The sequence below is a fragment of the Trichosurus vulpecula genome, chromosome 9, assembly GCF_011100635.1.
Source record: "Trichosurus vulpecula isolate mTriVul1 chromosome 9, mTriVul1.pri, whole genome shotgun sequence".
Lineage (NCBI taxonomy): Eukaryota > Metazoa > Chordata > Mammalia > Diprotodontia > Phalangeridae > Trichosurus > Trichosurus vulpecula.
Window position 1 is genome coordinate 185617674 of NC_050581.1, and position 14788 is coordinate 185632461.

The following is a 14788-nucleotide window of genomic DNA, read 5'->3' on the forward strand; positions in this document are numbered from 1 at the left end:
ATCCTGCCACTGCCTCTTAACTCCCAGTGTGATCTCACTTCTATATCGGTAAAATAAAGGGCCTGGTCTAGATCTTTGTTGTAGTTCATTCTTTGTTCCCCCTAAAGAGGACCAATGACATCAGGAGGACAGTCTTGACTTGCATATGAATTGGATCAAAGTGAAGCCAGGCTGAGCCAGTGATCTCCAAAGGGGAGGGCCAGTGTGGCTGGAGCCCCAGCTGCATGTGATCAACTAAAGGAAGGGTGAGAAGATGGGAGGCCAACTCCAAGAACACTTGGGCAGAGGTTTAAACTGTAGCAAAAACACCAGGTTCTTACCTATTTCAAAGCAATGTATAGAAGATGCTCTCCTGGGAGATCTGTTTGGAGTGAGACTGGAGAAGGCAGTTTAGTGACTGAGAGACCCAGAATTAGGAGTCATATAAGGTCCTACAGAGATTGAGGTCCAAATCTGGGCCAGACCTCTCATTTTATGGATGGGAAAACTGAGGCCGAGAGGTAGAAAGTGGGAGAGTTGGGATTTGAACCCAGGTCCTCTCACTCCACAGCCTCTGCTCTCTCTCCACCATCCCATGCAGTGCCCCGCCCCACCTCTGGTGCTTACATGCTGTGTGACCATGGGCCGCTCATTTCACCCCCCTGAGCCCCAAGCAACTGTCTAAAACTCAGTGTAGAGACCAGGAAGTGCTCTGCATCAGTGAAGGGGAGTAATGGAACATGGAAAGACAGGTCAGAATCAGCATTTACAGACAACAGAAGAGGCCACAAGGAACAGTTTGACCAGGCTTGTTCTTTACTCCAGACAGACCATTTCAGTCAGCTACAAATTACAAACAGGATAAAAAACGAGACTTAGAAATCACCTAGACTGGCCACCCAGCTTTTCTATAAACAGACTCATTTCCCCCCTTTAACAAACACATGAGCTCACTTAGGAGTTTGAAAATAGAATCACCTACGTGGTCCTGATCGAATTCAGATTTACTTTGTGTCATTTCAGGAAAATCTTACGGCTGTTACCCTCGTCATCAATCCTATGACTGTGCAGAGAATTCACAGAATTCAGTAATATAAATGCATTATTTACATCTAAGGATTTTCAGCAGCACGGGTCTATAGAAAAGAAGCAAGTCACTTGTTTGTGTAGGATGGAACCTTAATTTGATCATTCGCATCATTACCGAGTATATTATTGCTTAGTTTGGTGATTAGGCCCCAATTCTTGAAAAACAAATGATTCCAGGGGACATGTCTGACAACTGGATTTTCAGTACCCTTCAAACTAACTGTTCTCCGCTGTTGACCTGTGCCCACTGCCAAGACGAGCACCCTTAGAGCTGATCCCAAGCTCACCACCTCTCTCCTCTCCAGCCATTGTAAACATTTTAGATTAGACATCTCACGGCTTCAGCTCATAAATGGCTCTCCTGTCTAAGTCTCCACGAACAGCTTCAATAAACTAGACACAAGCAGGAGTAAGTGTTTCATTGAGAATATCTCCTACCAGAACGGGTTATCATGCAAGGTGAGAGATTCTAACAGAAATATTGTGATGTCTCAGTCAGTAAAGAAAGTCTCTTGGGCTTGATACAGACTTGAAGGTTATGGTCCACTATGGGTCGGCTGTCACAAAACTGTCCCTGTGTTGTCAGCTGAACAAATGTAAAGACTTTGTCTGTTCCATGGCTCGATTTCTTTTATTCCACCTGATTTTCCACTTTATAAAAAAAAAAAAATTAGACCTTCTCCAGTCCCTTATGGAAGCAGAGTGCCATAGTGCTAACAATTTAGAAAATGATCATGATTCTGGTTTCCACAGGGACTTTGGCACTTCACCTGTGTGTTGGGTACAGGATCCCTGAGAAGCGAACAGAGCATCGGATTTCTAAAATCTGAGTAGATCCTAGGGAGGGGCTGGATCCCAAAGGAAGCTCAGTCATGCTTCTTGTTGTTGGCTGCACTGTGCATGGAAGAAAAGAACTCCATGATGAGCTTGGCTGTCTTTCGGGGCCGCTCCATCACCACGGAGTGGCCACAGTTTTCCAAAAGTTCCACTTGACAGTTGGAGATTCCTTTAGCCAACAAGTCAGCTCCAGACACATCCAGGACCTGAGCAGAGAAAGAACTCAGTATTATGTGGAGATCTCACCTTCTCATTAATCTAAGAGTCATAAGACCTGGGTTCAAATCCTTCCTCTGACAATCTACTGGCTGCATCACCTAGGGAAAGTCACTTAACTTTTCAGGGCTCCAAACACCTTTCTCAAAATATAAATTATAGGGAAGATGCTGATCTGTACTGATAGAGGGCATTTCCTCACTGGGACCTCCTTACACCAAAGACATAAATCACAGGTCTAAGTAATACCATACCATTCAAAGCAGATCTCAGTGTCTCTTAAATCAGCAGTTTTTGATACCAGTGAAATCACAAAAAAAAAAAAAAACAAACAAAAAACCACCCAGAAAAAGAGCAAAGAGCAAAACTTCTGTGACAGGAGGTTTTGAAATGGGATCCCTGATGTAGAGGTGGAAGGGACCACAAAAGGTCATCTAGTTCAACACCCTCTTTTTACAAATGAGCAAACTGAAGCAGAGACCACTGAAGTGGCTGGCTCCAGACCACCAAAGCGAGTAGGATTTGAACCCATAACCCCAAAGCCAATGAACAGAAGAGTTATTTTCCTTTGGGTTGGGGTTTCTCTTGCTACTAATCACATTCCTCTTTGTCACAAACATTCTTTTTCTGAATGGACTTAAAGATTTCTTCTGCTCTCTGAAGTTCCTTGGTCCAGCCCTCATTCCAGATAAGACAGCCATTGTCTACATCTCTGAGGGCAAAAACAATCCCACCCCCAACCCAAGATCCTGAACAGATCTCAGATTCAGAGCTAGAAGTAACTTCAGAGGTCATCTAGTCCAGCTCACTCATTTTATAGGAAGGGAAACTGAGGCACAGAGAGTGAAATAATTTGCCCAATGTCCTCCAGGTTATAAATATAAGGAATAGGATTTGAACTCAGGTCCTCTCCCTCAACAATCAGCACTCTTTCCACTGCACCAGTGAAATATAAATCATTAGAATAGCATGATTTTTAGCCCCAGCAGAAGCTGCTCTAGGAAGAATGCAGTGTCAAGTGCCTGAGCCAAGACATTGGGGCAGAAAACACTTGGTTTTATGGCTTAATATCAGAGAGAATGAAAAAATACAAGGCAGGGATAATTAGAGAAACTTTGCATAATGTTCAGGACTAGGCAGATGACGGTCCTGTTATATGTGACCATGTCTGGAATGTTATGTCCAGCTCTGGAGGAGGGCAATCGCAATCATGAAAGGAATGGATAAGTGCGTAAGAGGACCAGTTGAAGGAACTGGGTATGTTTGGCCTGGAGAAGAAAAGTTTTGGGGAATGGGGAAGAAGACACAAGAGCTGTCTTCAAAGCAAGAAGGGCTGTCCCATGGAAGAGAATTTAGACTTGTTCTGATTGGTCCCATAGGGCAGAACATGGCACAAGATTCAAGAGTTGTAGAGACAAATCTAGCCTTGATGTTAGAAACAATCATTAAAGTTATATAAGAGTGGAATGGAAAAATGAAAAGCTACCAAAAAAAATCTGTTATGATTTAGGAGACTGAAAAAAAAAGAATATACAACAAATCAAGATCTCAGATGAGGCAAAACTGATCAGGTAACTGATCAAGGTAAAAACCAATCAAGTCAAGAGAGACAGACAGGAAAATTATATTGTGCTTTAGGTACTACAGGCAACAACAAAAAATTAAATTTATATGCAACAAATGGGAAAGCAGCTGAGTTAGTAAGAGAAAAGCTAGGAGAACTGCAAAAAGATATTGATGGTAACATAATAATAGTAGGAAGCTTCACATTCCTTTCTCAGAGCTAGATAAATCCAAACGATAAATAAAAAAGGAAACTGAATTTGGATGAATTGTGAGACAGTATAAATTTGACTGAGCTATTACAGAATACACATTTTTTAGCATACCACAGTACATTTGAAAACACTGATCATAAAATCATCAATAAAAGTGGAATGGGCTGCCTGGGGAAGTAGAGGTAGAAGTCTTCAAAGAAAGGTTGGATGACCTCTTGGATATTCCATTGAATTCATCAAATGTTATTACAAGCTAGTTAGGTGCCAGGTACTGGGCTAGGTGCAGAAATATCATGATATAGAAGAGATTCTTATTCACAACTAGATGAGAAGGGAGGTCTCATTCATCTCTGATTCTGTGATTTTCTTAACAGTATATTATATGATCTATCACAGATATTACCCTGATAATTTCTGTGGCATGCTTATCTGAAACTGACCCAGTAGAAGACATTCTCTCTTCATGAATAATATTCAAATGATTCCAAAGTCCAATAAACAGTTTGCCTGAGATTTCTAAGGGTTTTCAAGTTCTCTTGCGCACTAGTCCTAATAATAGAAAACAGACTATGTGCAGGCGTTGTGCTTAAAAGCTTTACAAATAGTATCTCATTAGATGTCACAGAAAACCAGATAGGTACTTGCTATTAATTATCCCCATTTTACAGTTGAAGAAGCTGAGGCAAACAGAAGTTAAAGGACTTGCCCAAACTCACACAGTTGGTGTGTTGTCTGAGGGGGAATTTGAACTCAGCTCTTCCTGATTTCAGAGCTATCTCTCCACTGAGCCACTTCAGTGGCTACTCTACTTTGGCTTCTTTCCTTCCGCTTAAGATGTACTTTGTGAATATCTTAAGTAAAAGACCCTTAAAGAGACATCCAGAAAAAGGGAGAAGAGATGGCTGGGTAGGGAAGGGAAGAACATCACGTTTCCAACTTCCATACCTACTCTAGATACAAATTCTGGTTTCTGACATGGGCCACTCTGCTTCTGCCCCACAATAAATAAAAATGAGGGATCGTTTTACAATAAAAATAACCACCCATGCCTAAAGAATATTTCCCTCAGTGAAATTAATAGAAATTATGTCAACCCGACTCAAACATTAATATATAGGAAGATATACCTGATCTTGCTTCCCCCAGATGACCTGTGTGGGGACTTGGATCTTCTCCATGTTTTCTTGGAGTGAGTATCTTGACTTTTCACTTACGATTTCCAAAAACACTTCTCAGAGAAGGAAAAACAAATTAACAGGCTTTTAGATAGCAAGATTTGTTTATTCTGGGGGATGCTACTGCGGCCTTATGGGGTTTTTTTCGCACAGCAGTCCAACAAAAAGATTTCCAACCAACATTAGACACTTTAAAAAACAAAAGCCAACAACCCATGACTTCAGTGTTAACGAGAGCAGTGTTACTTACGCTTTCGGTAGAAATCATTGTGTGGAATTCGAACATCAACAAGGCCCTGTAAAAGCTAAATTGAGAAAAAATATATTTATTTATCTGAAAACAATGATTTTACAATCTTCACTGATGTAGGTCTTTGAAATGAAAATGAGTTGAGCAATAATAATAATGGGCAGCATTTATAGAACACTTTAAGATTTGCAAAATACTTTATAAATATTTTCTTATATTTTATCCTCACAGCAACCCTGAGAGGTAGGTGCTATTATTATCCCCATTTTATGCATGAGGAAACTGAGGCAGAAGTTAACTGACTTGCTAGAGTTTTAACGAAATCGAACCAATCAGGCCCAAGAATGTGTTACATAATACAATGAGGAGTTTAGTCTCTAAAAGATGCCTTTTATACCAAAGTGATTTTATCAATGTTCTCAATCTATGACTCTTTCCTCTAACCCTACCAAACCCTTAGGGTATCATTCCTCTTGATAAAAGATTATGACCAGCTGGTCTGCCTTCCTTAACTGCACTATTCATTTTCTATGAACTATAAAGCCTACTACAGACCTTTAAGATGATAATCATAACAAATAATAATATTAAGTTACTGAACCTCCAAACTAAATGCAAAGTGAGATTTTAGGTATCGTTTGGGAGTCTGGGTCTCTCATTTAACCTAAATTAAAGCCTTTTGACAAGTCCCTGAAGTGAGTTTCTTTAAGTTTCTACATCTAATGTTTCATCTGCTCTAAGGATTTCCCTGATTGTCCGAGGTCACTTTGGACCCCTTTGGCAGTGTGGTGACCTCTTCTCAGAATCACGTTTTTAAATGCAGAAAATAAAATATATGAGATTGTAAAGCAAACCATAAATTAATGAAAATAAAGATGTCTTTTTCTGCCTATTCGAGCCCATGGACCCTCTGAAATCTATCTACCTGGACCCCACGTCAAGAACTCCTGTCTTAAAAGCTTCATAAAATTAACTTTTTTAAAAAAAGAAAACAACTAAAAGGACATTTTAGGTATTTTTATGATGCCTTTTTATCTTTTCATTATAGTCACTGCAACTACACTTGGGTCTCTTCTTTCCCATTCATGGAATCTCTGTGACAAAAGAAAACAAGTGAATATCCAATATGGTGACCATTTGGTCAGTGTCTCAGGTGCCACCCCACCCCATCTCTTGTTTGAAATGTAAATGCATTTAGTGAAGCTCTTGGGGCCCCTCATCTCCATTCCTGAAGTCCAGGTGCTCAGAAGATTTGCTAAGCTAGAACAGGCAAGGTTCCAAGACAAGAGAGCTGAGCTGGGGGCTCAAAGCCTGTACAATCTTAATCAAGTCACTTGACCTCAAAGGGACTCTTCTGTTGACCTGTGAGCTCCTTAGAGGGCAAGGATCATCCTTTACCTTTCTTTTATTTTCTTTCTTTTTTTTTTTTGGAGGGGGGAAGGCTGGGCAGTTGGGGTTGAGTAATGCCCAAGGTCACACAGCTAGTAAATATGCCAAGTGTCTGAGGCCGAATTTGAACTCAGGTCCTTCTGACTCCAGGGCCGGCACTCTACTCACTGTGCTACCCAGCTGCCCCTCTTTACCTTTCTTTATCCCCAGCACTTGGCACATAACGTTTGGTGCCTGGCACATGGTAATAGGTGCTTAATAAATGCTTGTTGACTCAGTGACCAGGGGATTTCCAAGTCCTTTTCCAACTCTGCCTTGAAGTAGAGACAGATTGAGTCAGGAAGACCCAAGTACAAATGCCATTTTGGACACTTACTTTGACTATACGACCCTGGCTAAGTTATTTAACCACTCTATGCCTCAGTTTCCTGATCTGTAAAATGGGCATAATGATGGCAGGGTTGTTGTGAGTATCCAATGAGACAAGACACTCTCTGCAAACCATACAGTGCTAAATCATGCTAGCTAGTATTGTTACGGTTGTTATTATGACAAGTGCTGTGCCCTGGTTCTAGCCATATACCCTGCTTATGAAGGCTGGCATTGGAAGCTTTAAAAATGCATTAGTCTGGCATGTTGCCCACCTCTGGATAGGGAGATGATGGACTCAGAAAGAAAACTGAAGCACTTTTGGAGGGACATAGCTAATGCAGGAATTCGTTTCGCGTGACTACACATGTTTGTAACAGGCTTTGTTTTTGTTGCTTTCTCAATGGAAGGGAGGAGGAAGTGGGAGGGAAAGAATTTGGAGCTAAAAACAAATAAAATTAAATTTTTCAAAAAAAATTCATTGGTTTGAGCTTTGTTAATTGAAAAAGTAAAATGCAATTAAGAAACTAAAAAAGTCTTTGTTTACAGTTTTAAAATTAGTCTCATTTTATGTTTTTACATAAAACCTATTTTTATGTTTTTGCCTTTGTTTTTAATTAGTTTTTAGTCAACAAAAATCTGCCTTCTCTTTCCCTGTCTTTATTCCTCAATTGAGAAAGAAAGAAAAACAAAACTCTTGTTACAAATAGGAGATTCCCCCATTGGCCACATCTGAAAATAACATGTCCCAATATTCCCTTTGAGCTCATTACTTCTCTGTGAGGGGCTTGTAGCATGTTTCGTCATGGGTCGTCTGCAATCGTGTTTGACATTGAATTAATTCTAAAAGCTGTTTGTCTTTACGATAACATCATCATTATATAAACTGATATCTTGATTCTACTCCCTTCACTTTGTATCAGTTCATCTGTCTTCCTAGGTTTTTCTGAAATCCTCCCCCTTGCCATTTCTTATAGCACGATAGTATTTCATCACATCCATAACTTGTTCAACTGTTCTGCAATTAATAGAGAACCTTCTCAGTGTACAATTCTTTATCACACACACCCTTTCCATGTTTTCAAAGATGCCTTTTATGATTCTATATGGATAGAGTGGTGGGCCTGGAGTCAGGAAGACCTGAGTTCAAATCTGGCCTCAGACACTAGATGTGTGACCCTTGGCAAGTCACTTAACCCTGTTTGGCTTAGTTCCTCACCTGAAAAATGAGCAGGAGAAGGAAATGGCCAACCGGTCCAGTATATTTGCCAAGAAAACCCCAATTGGGAATCGCGAAGAGTCAGACACAGCCGAAAACTACTAAATAACCCTTTGCCTCTATAAAAATCATTGATAAAACATTGATAAAAATGTCAGTTGACACCAGGCTAAGAGCAGGTCCTCTTGCTTAGGCTGGTACCAATGAACACTTTAATGAAATTAAATTTTTAAATAAATTTTTATATTTTTTCCCTAAGTAATCAGCATTTCAAAAATTAATCTTGCCCTTCCATTAGCTTCCACCCTCATTAAAGTAAACAAAACACATCCCTCAAAACACATCTTCATAGTCTAGCGAAACAAATGCCCACATTTAAATTTTTAAAAATGTTTTCACTCAGTAATTTTTTTTCTCAAAATGACATATACCAACCCCTTCAGGGGTCTCTAAGATGCTGGCTGGTTTGCTCAGGTTGGTGACAGTAGGCCTGTAAAAAGCATGGGCATGCTAAAGAGGCCAAGGTTGAAAGGGACCCTGAGTGTTCTGGAGTCTGGCCTCCAACCTTGGGAAGTAGTGGTGGGGTTTCCTCACTGAGCATCTTCTAGGCAAAGCCTGGGCTGATTGAAGAGTGGATGATTGATCAAGTAACATCTGGACTAGATGACCTACGAGGGCCTTTCCAATTCTGGGATCATACATCTCAAGCTGGAAGGCATCTCAGAGGCCTCTGGTCCAACTCCCCTCATTTTACAAAGGAAGAAACTGAGTCATCACCAGTCAGGTGACTTGCCTAAGGTTACAAAGATGACCTCTCAGAACTGAAGTCTGAACTCTTGCTCCAGAACCAGCTTCCTTAATTGATGCTGAGGTTCTAGATTCTGCCATGTCTTGTCTGGCAATGGAAGCAGCCCTCTCCTCAGGCTTTTACCTGATGCGGCACTTTGAACCGGACATAGGAGCAGAGCTTCAGCATGTTGGCCATTTCTTCTGGGGTCGACGGGATTAAGGGGATCTTATCCACAGCAGATGTTTCCTGTAGCTCCCTGAGCTGCTGCACGAAGGCATTCTCGGTGGTGATGTTCAGGCCTACGAATGCCAAGCCAAAAGACTTCAGTGAGCCTTATCCAGCCCGCGCCCATGCCCTGCCCAGGGCCCAGCACCTGCTGTTCCCAGCTCCTCATTGGCTGGAATCTGCTCAACTCCTGTGACTCAGTACATGCTTCTTGGCTTGCTTTAAATTTTATCTTATTTTTATTCATTTCTTCTCTTTTTATATCGCCCTTTCCCCCAAATATTTCCCTCCCTGCACGCTACCCAACAAGTCTTCATCCTTTGTAACAGAGACTGAAAAAGACAAAGCAGATCAGTAAAAGTAACCATCACAAGGTCTGAGAGTCAATGCGGTATTCTGTACCCACTGTCCCCCACCTCTGCGATGGAGGGAGCCATCCAAGACTTTTTCTGACATACAAACAACTACTACCATTCAAAATGTATCCAGTGTAAATGAGAGGTCATCTCAGAGGAAGGCCCTGGGTGGGGAAGGGGGCACTGGGAAGGATCGCCTTTAGAAGGCAGTTCTACTTGGTGAGACTGGTATCGGCCGTCCCTTGTTTAAATTAGCAGCAAGGCCCAGTGAATAAGATGCTGGACTTGAGGTCAGGAAGACCTGTGTTCAAATCAGGTATGCCCAGTAAGGAAACTCTCTTTACCAATGCAGCACCAGCTCACAGTCTTAGAGAGCTGCCTGGGGGCACCGGGAAGGGAATTCATTTGCCCTGGGTCACCCAGGCAATTTATGTCAGATATAGAACTTGAACATAAATCTTCCTAACTCTTAAGGTCAGCCTTCTATCCACTACTCCATGCTGAATGAACGAAAAACATCTAAGTGTGCTGCGTCAATGCTGTGGATACGTATATCAAAAAAAGACAATCCCTTTCCTCAAGGTACTTATGTCCTAATTGGGTAGACAATCCAATTAATGGTGAGCAGTGGCCAGAGAAGGGAGTCATGATCTGCAAGTTACAAAGACAGTATACTTCATATTGCAAAGCTGAACTGAGGGGTACTAGATAGATAAGGAATGAGAACAAAACAAGGAAGAAGAGATCCAAGAGACAGTAAGGTGGAGAGGTAAGAGCATAGGGAGGACGCGGGGCTCGAGGTGGAGACTTTACCACCAATTAGCTGTGTGACTTTGGACAAGTCACTTTGCATCTCTAGGTTTCAGTTTCTCATCAGTAAAATGAAGGAGTTGGACATGGTGACTTCTTTCAACTCAGCTCTTCACCATCAATTCAATTCAACCATAAATATTTTTTAAACACACACGGAGAATAAAGAAACAAAGTGCTGGGGGGTGGGGGAGCGGGTTTAGAGTTTAACTAAGAAAGAATCCCTGCCTTCATGGAACTTAGGCCCATAGATATGGAGCTGGAACAGAGCTTAGAAGTCACCAAGACCAAACCCCTCATTTTAAAAATGAGGAAACTTCAGGGGCAGCTAGGTGGCACAGTGAGTGGAGCACCAGCCCTGGAGTCAGGAGGACCTGAGTTCGAATCTGGCCTCAGACACTTGATACACTTACTAGCTGTGTGACCTTGGGCAAGTCACTTGACCCCAATTGCCCTGCCTTTCCCCCTCCAAAAAAACAAACAAAAAAACCATAAAAATAAAAATGAGGAAATTGAAGAATGATAAAATGACTTGCTCAAGGTCACACAGCTTCTAAGTGTCTCATATGGGTGATCAGGATGACCTGATTTCAAATCCTGCCTTGTCTAAAAGAACCTGGAAAGACCTTAGCCTAAAAGGGCCAGAGTCTCCCACTGCATCTTGGGTCATCTCCAGTCATCCTGATGAATATCTGGCCACTGGACCCAGATTGCTCTGGAGGAGAAAGTGAGGCTGGTGACTTTGCACAGCCCTCCCTCACTCAAATCAAAGTCTACTGCAAGTCATGTCATCATCTCCCTGATGTCCTGGTCCTCTTTGAGACTGAAGGACAAAACCACAAAAGAACAATTGGAATTCTTCAAACAAATGATGGAAGAGTTTTTTTAAAAAAACATTATAAAAGAAATGAGAGCTATGGAGGAGAGTCTTGGAAAAAGGATCAGCAACTTACCAGAAGAAGTACAAAAACTTACCCTAATAACAAATTCCTTAAAAATAAGAATGGAGCAAATGGAAATTAGTGACTTTAGGAGACAATTCTTAAAACAAAGTAAAAAGGATGAGAAAGTAGAGGAAAATGTAAGATACCTCATATAAAAAATAACTGACCAGGAAAACAAATCAAGAAGACATAACTCAAGAATCACAGGATTACCTGAAATCCATGACCAAAAAAAGAGAGATAAATATCGTATTTCAAGAAATCATTAAAGAAAACTGCCATCAAACAAGAGATAGAGAGCATTATGAAATGCAAAATGGTTAAGTTTGATTACATTAAATTAAAAGGTTTTACACAAACAAAACCAACACAACCAAGATTAGAACGAAAGCAGAAAGCTGGGAAATAATTTTTACAGCAAGTGTATCTGATAAAAGCCTTATTTCTCAAATATGTAGAGAACAGAATCAAATTTATAAGAATGCAAGTCATTCCTCAATTGATAAATGGTCAAAGCATGGAATTTTCAGTTGAAGAAACTAAAACTACCTAGAGTCATATGAAGAATGCTCTAAATTATTATTGGTTAAAAATGCAAATTAAAAAAACTCTAAGGTACCAACTCACACCTATCAGGTTGGCTATTATGACACAAAAGGAAATGATAAATGATGGAGAACGTGTGGGAAATTTGGGACACTAATGCACTGTTCATAGAGTTGTAAAAATGATCCAACTATTCTGGAGAGCAATTTGGAACTATGCCCAAAGAGCTATAAAACTGTGCATACCCTTTGATCCAGCAATAATAGAAACTACTAGGTCTGTATCCCAAAGAGATCATAAAAAAGGGAAAAGAACTTACGTGTGCAAAAATATTTACAGCAACTCTTGTTGTGGTGACAAAGAAATGGAAATTGAGGGGACGCCCATCAACTGTGGAATGGCTAAATAGGTTGTGGTATATGGATGTAATTGAATACTATTGTGCTATAAGAAATGATGAGCAAGAGGATTTCAGAAAAACCTGGAAAGACTTACATGAACTGATGCTGAGTGAAGTGAGCAGAACCAGGAAAACATTGTATACAGTAACAGCAACATTGTGTGATGATCAACTATGACCACTTAGCTCTTCTCAGCAATACAGTTATCCAAGACAATTCCAAAAGACTCATGATGGAAAATGCTATCCACATCCAGAAAAAGAACTATGGAGTCTGAATGTGGATCAGGGCATACTATTTTCACTTTTTCTGGTTTTGTGGCTTTTCCCTTTTGTTCTGTTTCTTCTTTTGTAACATAACTAATATGGAAATGTGTTTAACATAAATGTACTGCTGTCTTGGGGAGGGGAAAGGAGAAGGGAGGAGGGAAAACATTTGCAACTCAAAATCTTATAAAAATGAATACTGAAAACTATCTTTACATATAATTAGAAAAAATAAAATTCTATTTAAAATAAGGAAAAAATGTGCAGATGTATTAGAGCAAGAAGTCATTATGAAAAGAGAATCCATCTCTGGAAAGAAAACCCAAAATAAAAACTTCCAGGAATGTCTCCTTACCAAAATCCAGAGCTCCAAGACAAAAGGAAAAAAATACTGCAAGCAGCCAGAAAGAAAGAATTCAAATAGCAAGGAATCACAAAAAGAATTACACAAGATTTAACAGCAGTCACTATAAAGGAGCAGAGAAGACAGAATGAGATACTATATTCCAAATAGGCAAAAAAGATAAAGATTTACAAACAAGAATAATTTACCCAGCAAAATGAATATAATCCTATGAGAAAAAATGGATCTTCAATGAAATTGAGGACTTAGAAATATTCCTTATGAAAAAGCTGGCTGAAAAGAAACTAAACAATAAACACGAGAGTGAAAAGAAAAATTTAAAAGGTAAATAAAAGTGAATAATTAGAAAAGAATGACCAGTTTGTTTCTTTGTTTTTTTTTTAAGGTCTTTTCCTTTTGTTCTGTTTCTTATTTCACAACATGGCTAATGTGTCAATTTTTACATGATTTTACATGTTTACATGGAAAGTTTTACATGATTGCACATATATAATCTATATCATATTGCTTGCTGTCCTGGTGAGAGGGAAGGAGAGGGAGAGAGAAAAAAAATTAGAATTCAAAGTTGCACAAAATTGAATCTTGAAAATTGTCTTTATATTGTAATTAGAAAAATAAAATACTATTTACATTTTAAAAAATAAAACATTTTTTTAAAAGAACAATTTACATTCTAATGTTGGGGATGTTAAAAGGATTTCCAGAACCTAATGTCACAAAGGATCATAGAGATTGTCACATGAGTCAGAAGACCTATAATTAGCTTAATTGTATTTTGAAGATGCTGTAGTAAAAAGGGATGGGTGAGGAAGGCTACACTAAGACAAATGAGAGGAATTTATTAGCACACGTAATAGTGTTTCACAAGTAGAACCACATACAAACATGGAAGGAATGGGGAGAGCAGACCATCACCTGAAACTCACTTTCATCTAAACGGGTCAAAAGAGGGCAGAACACACATCCACACACACACAAAGTTTGTTGTAGCAGTACATTAAGCTCAACAAGATAGGAACAAGAAAAGGAGAAAATGAAGTATAAGAAGTAGAGGAGATTCAGAGAGGGATAAATTAGAAGTAAAGCAAACCCAACCTTGTAGAAGAGATAATGAACAGAAGTTTAAAAGAATTTTTTTAAAGGGGTTAACAAAATAACCAAAAGTGGAAAGAATAGCAAAGAAAAAAGTATTTAGAGAATAGGATGGAAGGAGATAACTATTATAACTGTGAATGTGAATGGGATAAATTCAGCCATAACATAGAAGAGGTTAGCAGAATATCCGCAGGTGAAATCCAGTAATATGTTGCTTACAAGAAATATACACGAAACCTAAAGACTTAAGACTTTAAGACTTTAGAGTTAAAATAAGAGACTGGAGCAAAATCTATTATTCCTCAGTTGGATACAAAAAATAAGGGGTAGTAATAATTATTTCACATAAGGCAACAAGTAAAATAGACTTAAAAGAGATAAAAGCTTATTTAAAAGAGATTTTACTGAAAGTCATAAACAATGAATTCATTTCAATTAACATATGTACATTGAGTAGCAGTTTTAAAATACTCAAATGAAAAATTAAATTAATTACAAGTAACAGTAAATGGTAATATGTTTTGCATGTCTGCACATGTATAACCCACATTAAATTGCTTGCCTTCTCAATGAGGGCAGAGGAAAAGAAAGGAAGAAATGAAGGGAATGTGGAACTCAAAATTTTCATTTTTACAAGTAATTATTAAAAAAGAACTATTTTTAAAAAACAGTAAATAGTAAAACTATAAT

The 14788-nt window shown here is 39.3% G+C and overlaps 1 protein-coding gene across 2 annotated transcripts in view; it reads right to left on the bottom strand.

Moving 5' to 3' along the window:
* Window positions 1-772: 772 nt before the first annotated feature.
* Window positions 773-14788, bottom strand: part of ABHD6 (abhydrolase domain containing 6, acylglycerol lipase) — a 43299-nt gene continuing 29283 nt past the window's right edge. For both annotated transcript variants that reach the window (XM_036739400.1, XM_036739402.1), the window contains exons 6-9: window positions 9233-9390; window positions 5325-5379; window positions 5027-5127; window positions 773-2111 (exon numbers count right to left, since the gene is read on the bottom strand). In XM_036739400.1, the coding sequence (XP_036595295.1) occupies window positions 1935-2111; window positions 5027-5127; window positions 5325-5379; window positions 9233-9390 (491 nt within the window). In that variant the 3' untranslated portion in view covers window positions 773-1934. The remainder of the gene's footprint in view (window positions 2112-5026; window positions 5128-5324; window positions 5380-9232; window positions 9391-14788) is intronic.